Source organism: Cavia porcellus, unplaced genomic scaffold, assembly GCF_034190915.1.
Source record: "Cavia porcellus strain 051 isolate PalLab524CR breed Dunkin Hartley unplaced genomic scaffold, mCavPor4.1 scaffold_2, whole genome shotgun sequence".
Lineage (NCBI taxonomy): Eukaryota > Metazoa > Chordata > Mammalia > Rodentia > Caviidae > Cavia > Cavia porcellus.
Window position 1 is genome coordinate 140,391,365 of NW_026947485.1, and position 14,389 is coordinate 140,405,753.

Sequence of the window (14,389 nt, forward strand, 5' to 3'; positions counted from 1 at the left end):
AAAGTCACACAAAACATGCTCACACCTCCCGGATGGCATCTAGTTCACTCCACGTGTGGATTTCCAGGATCTTTGTCTTTCACCCGGACCCACTTCTCAGGCTTGAAGTAGTTTCCTAAAGCTGTAACAGCTGTGCACAGCAGGGCCAGTGGGATTGGGGGAAGAAATAGCCCAAGATTCCACCCTTCCCACCTGCCTCACCTTCTGGATCAACCCACATGGCTTTGCTTACACCTCTCCTTATCTTTGTCCTGCTCACCCTGCACATGGACCCTGACCACAATCCCCATCCTTCCTCCTAACATGCTCAGAAAGGCTCTGGGTACAGCAGTTGGGTAGGTTCCTAGTCTGCAATGCTTAAGTGTCCCAGACTCAGATAGATCTCACCACTGCATTTCTGCTACCAGCTCTCTGGAAAGACCTTTGCAAATTAGAACAGAGCTGGGCTGAGAAAGGCCCAATTCATTCACGAAGTGACAAATAATAGGTCCTCACTACTCCATCCAAATCCTTGATTACGTTTTAATAAACATTTTACTACATCTATTTACAAAACAGGATTAAGAACTACTCTAGAGAATCATGCACAGGATAAGATTATCTTTTATTAGAGATCTTATATTACATATTCCCAAAAGATATAAAATCTTCCAAGAGAAAATATCAAAACCTGTTGATTTCAAGGTGAGCAAAATAATCAAAATGAAAGTAAACATTTGCTTCTAGACAGAGGAATGTGAAAACATTTCAGCGTAAGTACAACATAGACATGGGAAGATAATTACAATGTTTTACAACATATTTTACAGTATTTTAATCAGTACTTGCAGAAAACAAGGATGCTAAGTTCTTGAACAATACAGTTATAACTGCAAATTAAAATTTCAACAAGGAAATGAGATTGAGGGAGAAAACCCAGTGAACAGTTTGGTCAACTGAACATCTGCAACAATAAATGTGATAAAACTAATCAAATATGCCACTGAGATCACAACTGAAGGATATGGTTTTAGTGTAAGCTGGAGACACTTAAATTATTCAGTCAGTTCTTGACCACAGCCCAAAACAAAAGCATCTTCCCTTCATTTCCCTGATGAAGTATGCTAAAAATCATCTTAAGAAGCAGAAACTTGCTGGGTAAAGGGAATTTCTGCTTCACCTATGGACAGCTGGTGAAAACACACAGACTAAAACCTGGACTAATGGGACACATCCATGTCAAACACCCAGAAGTGGCAAAACCACTGTTATTGCATCAGAGTTTTTATTTGATCAGAATTTCCAGAGTGATTAAGCACACCCACTTAACCACAGAACACAGTAAACTCCCATAGGAAGGGACACATTTACGATGCAACAAAAATACTGATCTTATTCCTGGGATTTGCTTCTGGCAATTGTAATGTCCATAGATATCTATAAAAAGGAAGTGGTTTTTGATGTTTTTCTTTTTCAGTTGTTTATTCCTCCCAAAATGAGGAAGAAAACAGATTTATTGCATGAAATTACCCTCTTACAATATCTTTACCAACACTGGTATTGTTTCCTTAATTATTAAAGGCAGAGGAGTTTATAAATTTAGCATAACAGTATAATATTAGGAGCTGCATCTTGAATGAAAATCCAAATGATAATCAGACTACATGATGAAACAGAAATGGTCTTAACTTCTAAGGATATCAGAATGACAAGAGGTCAGTGGAAGTTTAAAGTCAGATATTACTAAACCTAATAACATGACTTCAACTGTACACAGTCAAAGAATCCTTTCTATGCTGAAAGTGAATATTATAAATGCGGCTAATGTTGCTGTTATTTTAACATTAAGGAAACAATGACCCCAGATAAATTTTATTAGAAGTACTGTAATGGCACACGGGCTTAGCACAACACTTTGAGGTTAGAACACACAACAGTTTGGAACTGACTGAACAAACATATTTCATAAGATACATTATGATGAGCTACATGTAAGTTGATTTCAAAACTGGGTCTATTTTAAAGCATTCTCTCTTCAATATGGTTAACTACTGTGAAGTAGAAACAGTATCTGGATTTTGCATGTTACAAAATCCTTGTTTCAAGTTGCAGTTTCCTTGGCAGCAGCATATTTTAATTAACAATATTTTTCTTCCTTGTTTTGTTTTCTGACATTTCAGTACATTCAAATAGTCAAAATGTTTAGAGTAACACCACCACAAATTTAATGAAACAGATCAGAATGTGGCCAGCATTGTCAGGCGAAAATTACACAATTTATATATCATAGAAAGTACCTACCCCTGCCCCAACCTCCCAATAGTCCCCCTGTCCCAAACAGTAATATGGACACCAAAAGATTTAACAAGACCTATAAAAAAATAAGGCACATTTATTTTGATATGGTAATTTTAAAATAGAAAACCCCATCTCAGAACACTTGTGTTCAAATGAGCTGTGTAAAAAGACACCTCGTGGTACCTAAAATAGGTTTAGGGTACCTATGGAATTGCTTCTTGTATGTTAGTGACAATGGAATAAATTGCACCTATCCCACACTGTCAAGTAATGAAAATATGTCTCTCTCTGTTTTCCCCTACTGTTGAAGGGTTCAAAATCAGGTATATCTGGAAATACAAAGGATGAGTCAAGAGGCTCATTAGAAAAAAGATGGGAAAAATCAACTGTGTTTATCCTAAGGGTGGAGGGATTGCACCTTCCCACATATTTCAACACACAACGTTTTTGTAACTCGTATGCATGAGTGCAACCATTTGGCCGTTAGCTATTACCCACCAACCAGTTATTCAATTTTGGTCCAGAGGGTACTTTTGTAAAACTAATGAATGATCAGAAACACAAATACTTACAATGATCTCTTTACAACCCCCAACACAAACATAATTAGTTAGCATTTAACCTGAGATACAATCTGTTGAGTGGTTGTCTTTAAACATTTCTTCCTTCCTTGCATCAATTCACACTGATAGTGGTAGTTCACGGGAGAAACTTAAAAGGAAAAGAAAAAAGAATCCTGGTTGATAGCATGGCTTTTTTTTTCTTTCTTACTTAACTTGTTAAAAAAAAATCAAATAATTCATGTTCTCACAGTAGTCAGAAGCTAAAATAATGTGCTTCTTTATTGCACGTCAAACCAAGCAAGTTATAAAAGCCAATGCTTCCCAATTGAAATCTGAAAGTCAGGTTCACCTCAACCGGATTCGGAATGTGTTGATTTCCATAGGACTCAAGTTGATCTCACTTATATTTTGGGCGTCTGGAGGTGAATGCATCAAGGATAATGAAGAAGGTGTAAGACTTTCAACAGTAAACTTGTTAAAAATTTTTTGTACCAACATCTAAAAAGTAAATGACAAAAAAGTATATTTAGATAAATTTTGAAGCAAGATTAATCACACATGTATACACTCAATTAAAAAAAATAGTTTGAGAAGGAATAAAACAAATATGTTGAAAATCCTTTGTAAACAGGAAGAAGGAGAGAGCAGTTAACCATGTAAAGACTCACTCAAATATAAAGACTATCCCCGGAGAGAAACAGGAAACTGATGTAGGTCATGGGTAACTCATTTTGCATTCTTGCTGTAATGTTTGTAAATTTGATCCTGCACAGGGGTTACTTTTTCAACAACAAAAAAAAGGGTATCTACAGACCAACAAGCTTTAAAAATCCTCAGACTGTTTCAATCAATACCACTAATAATGTTGGTTCTCAGTCATCTTTTTCTGTTCCAACAATTAAAAGATAGGACACAGGTCCTTATTATTGTGAAGGTTCATGATAGTTTGGAATCCTACTCTATAGGGAGTAGGAAATAATTTGGAAAACACATCACTCACCACTGCTATATTATCTAATATGTCTCTCTGTATCATACAACCCACTTAAAACTCAATGTCTCAATGCTTCAATGCTCACAAACAAGAGTACTCAGATCATTAACAATAAGGTAGAGAATAAATGTAATATTTAAAAAAAGCTAGTGTTATTTGGTATTTACTCCATGGAAGGCAGGGTAAAAATAATGGGCGAGTTAAACTATCCAAGAAGTCTGGGCCCCCTATCGATTATCTCCTCTTTGAAAACCTTACATACATGCTAATTTGTACAGCTGGAACAGAATCAGTGCAGTCTGGGCTTTGGTGCATCTGTTGCATTTTAGAGGAAACTGGGGCAGACCGCTCTATGAGCTCAAACCAGCCTGGGTGCCTGCTCTAAGCCACAGCTTGCTTAGTGGCAGAGACAGGAAACTGGAGGTTTCCTTCCAAGGAAAAGCTGGACAGAAATGCCAGCAAGACCAACTTGAATAGAAATCAAAAGTAGGCACCCAGCCACAAGTGTTCAGACTGAGGATCTGTTTGGCTTGCACAGATTAACTCATATGTAAATCTGGATTAATCAGAAAACCTAGACACATATTTATTTCCCAAAAGGAATCAACTGACTGGAACTCTGTACAGCTGTCTCTGTCATCATTGCTATGGTATCCCATTGGTCACCATCTCAATGGTTAGACTTTTACTTCCTTTTACTGAATTAGTCATATAGTTGTCAAGTTTGCCATGGTTTTTGCAGGACTTGGGTTTACTATGGCTGAACTAGGTGGTACGTGAACATGTGTGATCCAGAAGAGAGGAAGTGAGGAGAGGAGAAGATATTCTGGACTGGCAATGGAAAGCCAGAGATGAATGAGCATTACTCTCAAAAGTGTGTAGCCTCCAGCCATGCATTTTAATGTACACAGGCAGAGGAGAAAGACGGTGGGGCAAATGCTTTCTTAAGATGGGGCTAGGGATTTAGCTCAGCAGCATAAGCGCCTGCCTTGCAAGTGTGAGGTCGTGAGTTTGATCCCTGGTACCGATAAAAAAAAAAAAAGACAAAAAAAAAATGTCAAGATGGGGAGATTTAAGCTAATTCAGGCTGAGGGAAACCTCAGTGAAGAGGCAAGAAAGTATCTGTTGGATAATTTGTAGAGAGTGAGAATTTGAAAGCACACTAACTTGACCATAAAAATAACCTGTCAACTTACCTTTCCCTGAGTAGTAGAACAAAGCAGCCCCGTGTCTCTGCTAGGGAATTGGCAGTCGAACCCTTTCCTGTGGAGGATCAAGGCTGCCTCGTCGGAGTACCCAGTGCCCACCTGCAAATGAGCAGAACGGCAGCATGACACGGCAGCTTAGAGCAGTATTTCCGGTACTGCACATACCACTGTCCTGATGTTCACTTAGCAATCAAGTTAGGCAAGTTCATTTCTTTCCAGGTTTAATGTTTGTTACAACCTTCTACGTACTACACACTCTGCTTCCATCTCCACTGCGCAGAGTGAGATTCAGGTCCAAGGTTACTAGTTAAGCCACTTCATGCCTTTGCTTCTCCCAGACTCCATAAGGATTTAGTTTTCCTCCTGCTCACATATTACATTCTATTTTACCAATGTTTCTGCAAACAGACTTGTTATTCTTACTTTTTTTACATACACATAAATTGTACCTGACTATAGTTCTTACCTGGTCACTGAATGATATGTCACCTCTTAAAATTGAAACATGCTTCTTTATAAATTTTTGCTAATTGCAGTAATATCTTTAATCTTTAACACATTAGTTCATTCTTTTTATACAAGAGACATTTAAATCTAATTAGTTATGGTTATCACTTATAAGGCCACCCCACCTTTATTAGCTTGATCTATCAATCATTTACATTTACATTACAGAAACTATTCTGTCTGGGACAAAGAAAAATATAAAACATATCCAGGCTGTTATGAGGACATTATGTTTGTATTTTCTTGTAAAATGTATTCATTTAAATAATATTGCCATGCAGTAGTTCAGGTTTTCTAATATTTTAAATTATAATTGTCTTAATAAATTTTATGTTACTTAACATGGAAAGATGTTTACAATAAAAAGCAAATCAAGTTAAATACCCTTGGAAAATTTAAGAAATGTTGTTCAAAGTAAAGCCACATAATGCTCAGCAGTCAAACAGTGAAAAAATTGTCTCTTTCTCCTTTCTCTGGCTAAGGAGATGGCCAAGCTCACTAGAGGGTAAGATTTTTTTTTAATGTGCCAGACACATCTTCTCTAAATAGCTGCCAGCATCGCTACCACTGACTTGATCTTAGTGTGCCTGAATAGTTCAAAGCTGTTTTCACCTTACACTCTTGGCTTAAACAGCTTTGTGCATCACGATATTTCACACTGGTATTTTGCAATGGTATTGCTAAGGTTTTATTTGAAGGGGGAAAGGGAAAAAAAAATCATTTTAAGGAATTCTGAGTCACCAGAGGACCACCACCACACACAGCGCAAGTTTAAATATGATAAAGATGTCTAATGAAATTTCAACAGATTTCACCCCCCCCCACTAAATAACTTAAAAATAGCATGTAAGAAAATCTTCATTTATTATATACATGAGACCTCCAGAAGAGTGACAAAGAGAACTTGGTCACATGGGAATTCTGAAGCCTGGGGATAGGAACTTATTTTAAGTGTCAAGAGTTTCACTGTCTGTAAAATGGAGCCGATGACTGTCTACTTACATGAATTTACTGTGTGGCTTACTCGCCTAATAACTGGTGGCCTCACAAAGCCTTGTAGGACAGAATGGCTAGTGCAAAAGCTGTAAAGACGAGTGATTCAGAGCCTGTTCTGGGGGTCAGATAGTCTGAGATGCTTTGTAATTTACTAGCTACTAATTTCAGCAAAACCAGGTTTTCTTTTTTGATAAAATGGAAATAAAATAACATGATATAATATAAAAAAGACTTGGTCCAATGTCTTCCACAAAGGATGCCTTAATAAATTAGCTATTTGTGCTTCAATCAAATAAATATTGGTTATTATTTTATAAAAATGAAAATAAACAAACTAGTGTTCTTACTTAACTTCTTATTCATGCATTTCCTTTACTGATATTATATCACTATGGTTAAAGAATCAGGGACTCATTAAGTTATATGCCTACAGTTGTTCATCAACACAATAACAAAGTCCTTATGTGGATTCACAGGTTAGATGCCTCTTAATTATACTCTTTTAGGAGTACTTGTCACTATTAACGTAAAGCATTAGGCCACTTAAACTCACTGGACCATTCTGCAAAGCCACTTGGTAGTAGGCATTGCTAACATTTCTGCAGCACATTTGTTCTTGGGAGTAATGAGTTCCTAAGGCCTTTAGCAAAACTGACTTTGGATTCTACAACAGATTTACACTAACAATATAAAAGCAGACCAAAAGTCACAAAAATTAATTTTTACTGACAAAAAGTTATATTTTCTCTAAAAACTAAAAATTTTTATTTCTGTAGGGACTAAATGAAATACAACTACCTTGTCCAAGTTTTAAAAATCTAATATTCATGAAAGCATCAGTTTTTCAAGCAAAAATACCTGAGGCAAAGCAACAGTTTTTCAGATTCAAAGTCTGTCTAGACATTTTATTTCCAAGAAAACTGTTTCTCAAAGTAGAGAAACTGTGAATTTACTTGAATATGCATACAGGAAAGCAGATACCTCCCAGCAGTCACCCTCCATATTCTAAGAAGAACCATTTTCCACTCACTACCACGTAAGGCATCTCTGGACCCCAGAAAAGACGGGAACGGTGTGTAGGGGAAATTTTACAATCTTTGAAGCTGCGCCACACACCAAACTAGGTAATTGCCTTCATAAAAACCAATTAGGTTGCATCTGAGGCCTAATTACTGAAGCAAGGTGGGGGAGTTCAAAAGTCACAGTGACCTCACTTACAGGCTCAGCAGGACCCACAGGCTCTTCTGGCAGGATGGGGGAAGGTGGGAGAGATGAGGAAAGGCTTAGAGAAAGCTGCGTCAGAGCAAAAGTTCAGGTTCCACTGAGGTACAGGTATGTGACTTAGAGGAAGTTATTAAGTCTATAAATTCAATGAAGTAGGTTGGACTCCTCCAGAGTGCCTCTGAAGATGAAGGGCCAACCCAAGGGACCATCATAGTAACTGATAAAATGTATGCAGCCCTTGCTGTGTGCCAGATCTGGGGCAGGATGCTCCTCATTAATTCCTCCCCATTAATGCACTTTATCTCATAGTAACTTTAAGACACTCAAGGAGGTTTGCAAGTTTGCATCAGTATGTTAAATGTATAGGAAAATCCCGATCACAAAACGTTCTCTTATACTCAAATAGCAATGACCACTAATGATCGTGTTACCCTCATGATCTTTCCCCTTCCATGGTCAGCATATCCCAATAAGGATCATGAGGGTAACTCCCTGGGGGATATGCTGAATTATCACAGAATAGAGGAGAAGGGATGAAGAGGAGAGTCCTCGACATTTTCAGCACTGTCCTTCTCTACTTGTTCCTATGAAAGAGGTAGAATAAGGCTCTTGGACTCAACTGACAGTGCCACCCAACATTCCCATTTATTGGTGGTGTGACCTGGAATATGATTACCATCTTTAGTTTTATTAGTTTCCTCTTGTATAACATGCGTCGAAGGTATTGCTTACCTTGTCTATGATGGAGAAACTTTATTTTTATTAGTACATACATATTCTCGACACATAGTGGATACATTCATAATGTGGCCTTCGTACACGTACATATTATACCTTAACGTCTTTTAATTTCTCTCCATTTTCCTCTCTCCTTATATCCCAAGACCTCCTTATCATCGCAAAAACCCTACCTTACTGTTTCTGATAACCTCTCTTTTACTTCGCTCTTTAAATTATTTATAGTTTAGGTTTTTCATATAAGAGAAATGACGTGATATTTAAGCTTACATGTCTGATTTATTTAACATGTTTTTGAGGTGCATCCATTTTCCTACAAAGGACTCAAGTTTATCTATTATCCATATGGCAGAGTTTGTGTGTGTACTCCATTGTGTATAAATACCACATTTTTCTTTATCCATTCATCTGTTGATGGATAGATAGGATGCTTCCAAGATGCAGCTATTATGAGCTGTGCTGCTTTAAAAATGGGCATGTAGGGTAGCACAGCAATATGATACATTTACCTTTTCAGGAAGATATTCAGAAGGGGAAATGCTGAGTGGAATGGGATTTCCATTTTTATCTTTTTAAGTAATCTCCACAATGATTTTCATAGTGGTTGCATAATGTCGCCAACAGTGAGCAAGGCTTTTCCTCCACAGATTCTCCAACATTTGTAGACTTTGGGATCTTGATGATAACTGTTCTTTCTGGAGTAAGATGGAATCTCAGTGTTGGGCTTTTTTTTTTTTTTTTTTTTTTTTGATTTGCATTTCTGTAAATGCAAAGATGCTGAACATTTTGTCACGTACTTACTGGCCATTTGTACTTCTTCTGAGAAGTATCTACTCATCTCAATTGCAGTTTTTCATGGGTATTTTATTGAGGGAATCTAATTTTTTTGTGAGTTCTTTATATATTCTTGTTATGAGTCATCTGTCTGAGTAGTTGGCAAAAAAATTTTTTTTTTTCCCATTCAGCAGTTGTCTTTTCACTCTGTTGATTATTTCCTTTTCTGCGCAGAACCTTTTTAACTAGACATAATCCCATTTGTTCATCCTCAATATTATTTCTTGTGCAACCAAGGAACTGTTCAGAAAAGACTTGCCTCTACTTGCATCTTCATGAATTTTTACCTATTTTATCTTCCAACTTGGAAGTGATGTACGATCTTTTTAATGATTTGCTATGTTCTATTTGCCAGTATCTTGTTGAGGATTGCTGCATCTCTGTTCATTAAGGAGACCGGCCTGCAGTTTTCTTTCTTTCTTTTTTTTTTTTAAGTCCTTTTCTGGTTTTGGTATCAAGTTGCTTGCTTCTGGGAATGAGTTTGATAGTACTCCTTTCCTATCAATTTTGTTGGCTTATTGGCATTGGATCTTCACTGAAATTCTGGCAGATTCCACAGTGAATCCTTTAGGTCCTGGGCTTTTCCTTTGTGGCAGAGGTTTTATTACTGTATCTCTTTTGTTGCCTGGTATTGGTCTATTCAGTTTTTAAATCTTAATAAAATTTTGGTAACTCATGAATGTCAAGGAATTTTTCCCTTTTTTCTAGGTTCTCCAATTGGAACATACATTGCTGAAGTAGTTTCTTACAGTTCTTCAGGTTCTGACAGTGTTGACTGTCCCTTCATTTTTCTACTGCCACCTTTTTTTGTTTTCACTTTTTATTTTGGAGCCAAGGTCCTACTATGTGGTTCAAATTGGCCTTGAACGCACTACATAGCTGGCCTTGAACTCACACTGCCCCTCCTCCTCAGTCCTGAAGTTACAGGAATGCACCACCATGCCTGGCCACTCCTCTCTTTCCTAATTGCACTGATGTGGGTTTTTTCTTTCCTTCTTTTGACAAATTTGGCTAAAGGTTTATAAATCTTTTTTATTCTTGCAAAGAACCAACTCTTCTCCACTGAGGTCTTTATAATTTCTTTCCTTCTGTTAATTTCAGATTTGTATTGTTCTTGTTTTTCTATGATCTTGAAATGCATCACTGACTGTTTATCAGGCTCTGCTCTATTCTATTAATGTGTATATTCACAGCTAAAATCTTCCCTTCATTGTGAATCATCTTCATTGTATCCCATTAATTCTGCCTTGTTGTGTTTCCATTGTCACTTGATTTTATTTCTTCAGTGATGTTAATTATTCAATAATGTATTGTTTAATCTCCATGGATAGTTCCACAGATTTCTTTTGCTACTGATTTCTTGTTTTATTCTCTAATAGTTTGAGAGTGTGCATAGGATTATGTCAATTCTTTTGTATTTATGTAAGCATGCTTTATGGCCTAAGATTCTATTTTTAGAAAAAGTTTTGTTTGCTGCTGAAAAAAAAATGTATGCTCTATTGTTGGATTAAACACTTTACAGATACCTGTTAGGTCCATTTGTTCAATAGTGTGATCCATTTCTGACAGTTTCTTGCTAAATTTTTGTTTAATTATGAGAACGAGGTATTAAACACAACTGTGTTGGTGTCCATGTTTTCTTTTGTGTTCAGTAGTTTTATGAAGGTGGAATCACCTAAAGTCATTGCTATTTGGTGCACAGAACTTACAATTGTTATCTCTTCCTGTTGAATTTACCAATATGTAGTGGCCATCTCTGTCGTTTCTGATCAGCTTTGGTGCAAAACATAACTACCCTCCAAGTTAAGTGTGTGTGTGTGTGTGTGTGTGTGTGTGTGTGTGTGTATTTTTAAGGCTCTTTGTTGCTTGTGGCCTCCCTGTCTGTATAAAGGATTCTCCTAAGTATTCTTCATGATCAGGTATTTCTATAGGATTTCTTTGTCATGCAAAGTTCTTACATCTCTGTCAATTTTCAAAGCTAATTTTGTAGGATATAGAAAGTGGGTTAACTTTTTTTAGGGCTTGAAAAACTTCACTCCATGCTTTCCTATTCTTTAAGGATTGTGCTGAGAAATTCCCTGTAATTTTGATATGCTTGTCTATATAAATAACTTGATGGTTCCCTTAACAGCTTTTAGTATTTTCTCCTTTTTGTTGAATTTCTAGAATTTTGATTACAATGTACTGTGAAGAGGTTCTTTTCAGATCATGGCTACTAGAAGTTACATGCCTCTTGTAGTTGGATATTGAGATTTTCCCCTAGCTTTGAAAAGGTTTCTGTGATAATTTCTGTGAATAAATGTTTTCATACCTTTTGAGTTGTCTTCTAATTTTTCTATTATTCCTATAATTCTGATTTTTTTATTCATATACTAGCTGCTTTATTCAGCTTTCGTGCTGTCTTTTTGTTTTAGGGTACCACTAGGCTTAAGATCTGCTACATTCACGTTGTCTTCAATTTTTATTTTGTCCTCATATTGGTCAAACCCATTACCCATGAATTCTATCTGATTTTTCTTCTCTTGTGGGATTTTTTTCCTCATAATTTCTAATTCTTTGCTATACTGGTTATTTCTATCTTGCAATGTCTTGCTTAACTTGATGAGTTTGTTTCTTCCTTAAGTCTGTAAACATTTTATTTAAAGATCCTACGTTTAATAAAAATCCTCTCTAAGCATGCTAAACCTCTTTATTTTGAGCTTTATAATATTTTGAGTATTCTGTTTTTGAGTTCTTTGCCTGTAACTTCCTCTACTTCAGGGTCTGTGAGATGAGCTTTTGTAGAATTAAGGGTTTGGAGAGGGGTTCTGGTTGCCTTGCTTTCTTGTATTTCTGTTTTGGTGCTGTGGGCTGAAGATCAGTAGTGTATAAATACTCTCACTATTGTGGAGATCTCCCTTCTTAGAATCTGTCTCCCTGTGATGTGTTCTGGTGTTTGCATCCTGTTTAAACCTACTCAGCATAATATTTGTGGGTCTTCTCACTCTCTAAACTTCTTCTTGGCCTTTTGTGGAGTTTGTGGAGATAAGTCTCCCTTTCTGTGAGCCAGGATTAGCTTTTCAGACTGCTCGGTGTTTTTTCTGCACTGTCTTCAGTTTCTCTGGCTTTCCTGGGACTTCTAGTTTTCATGAGGGATCTTTCTTGATTCCTGGAGATCTTTTTCCTTTTCTCTTTGCTAAGTTGTTGGTTTTTGGATATTACAATTCCAAGCCTAGAGAGACTCTGACATGCAGCTGTATTTTACTCTGCTATCTTCCTCCCACTGTGGGAACTTTAAATACGGTTCATGAAGAACATCTACCTTGCTGCCTAGTACATGGTCAATTTCATCTATGTTCCTTAAAAAGAAAAATTAACAAAGTATAAAGCAATATACGTCAAAGTGACAGCAAGATATACTTTGGCAATCAATGACAACTATCCCAATTGTTTTACTTCATTGTTAGTAATAATCATGACAGCTGATGACTGAACAAACACAGTTAGGAATCATTACTTGTCAAACATTCACAGGGTTTCAAACCATCCAGACCTGTTCTAAGCATCTTGCAAACATTATTGTACTCCTGAGCTGTTACCGGTGAGATCAGGATTCATGAGAGTTAAGTGACTTGTTCCAAGTTACAGGGTAGCAAATAGTTGGGGCACATTTAAATGCAACTGGTCTGACTCTAAAGTGAGCTTTTCACAGCTTCTTTCTCTGGTCTTTGCTTGAGGTCTGAACACTGCTCAAAGGAGCTATCCAACAGGGGAAAGATATGGATTCTTTTTGAAATAATGTGACAAAACACTTAAATTATAACCTTTAGATTAACATGTTCCACCAGCTTGCAGCACTGGTGGTACACGCATGACTATTCCATCAGTGGCTGGACCACTGCCAGTAGAAGTGGAACAACATGCACGTATCACTGGTGGTTCAAGGCACCCAACAGCAAGACACACAAATTACATTCCCATCCTGATGTAGTAAAGGTTGGAAAAAAGCACTATTTGATTAATAGTCCCATCAGAACTAAAGCCATGGCTTATAAAAAATAGGAATCAATACAAAATGTAAGGTTTGGAAATTATAATTTCTATCCATCTACCACATAACCACCCATTCATTCATCTCATTTCAATCAGAATTAAAGGTTGTTCTAAAAATTATATGTGCACATGATACTTTCTTCTAAAGATAGGAATGGTGACTACTCTCCTGTAAGTAGATGAATTTCAGATTGAGGGTGGTGCTATTATTCCCTTCTTACTCCAAAAGAAACTTGGTTTGTTAATAACAGTAACCTTGGAAAATGTGGTAAATATTATGTATAAACCCACTGTTTTTATGGATAAGAAAGAATCCTTAATCCTGTCCGTTTTCTCCAACAATATCATGACCCTCTACTTATGGATTTCAAAGGTGTACAGACTAAGACATAGCCCAACATGTGATGGGAAAACTTTTCTAACCCCCCAGGTTCTTTGACAATTCCCAGTGCAATTCATCTTCAGTATATTCTGACAGCTAGAATGGCCAGAAAATTACATACTTCATTATATAAGTCCTGCAATGGGAAATAACCAGTAGAAATTAATTTTTCAGGGCACTCATTAAAATGTTCACTGAATGCTGTTATACTGTTTTGATCAACAAGACAGATACAAAGGGAAGGTGAATGGTTGTCCTTAGACATGTACAACAAAGGAAAATTTTTTCGTAATTTTCACCTTTCCTAAAGTTAGAAAGATCAATAAAGCACCAATCAATTTTCCTAAGAAAGGCAAAACAAAGTAAAAATCTTAAACTGCTTTTTCTAAGAAAAAAAGAGGTGACACAGCAAGTGAGAGAGAAGAGCTTAATTGAAAAGTGGAGTTGATGCCAAAATAATGATTAATTATTTGCAAGGAAAAGTTAACTACTAATTTAAATCTCATAGAGAATAAAGAGTTAAAAATATTTCTGTCTCTCTCTCTGTCTTTCTCTCTCTCTCTCTTTCTCTCTCTCTCTCTCTCTCTCTCTCTCTCTCTCACACACACACACACACACACACACACACACATAC

The 14,389-nt window shown here is 36.7% G+C and overlaps 1 protein-coding gene across 1 annotated transcript in view; it reads right to left on the reverse strand.

The window, feature by feature from the left end:
- Nucleotides 1-585: 585 nt before the first annotated feature.
- Nucleotides 586-14,389, reverse strand: part of Man2a1 (mannosidase alpha class 2A member 1) — a 162,335-nt gene continuing 148,531 nt past the window's right edge. The window contains exons 21-22 of the mRNA XM_063245471.1: nucleotides 5,031-5,141; nucleotides 586-3,338 (exon numbers count right to left, since the gene is read on the reverse strand). Of these exons, the coding sequence (XP_063101541.1) occupies nucleotides 3,186-3,338; nucleotides 5,031-5,141 (264 nt within the window). The 3' untranslated portion in view covers nucleotides 586-3,185. The remainder of the gene's footprint in view (nucleotides 3,339-5,030; nucleotides 5,142-14,389) is intronic.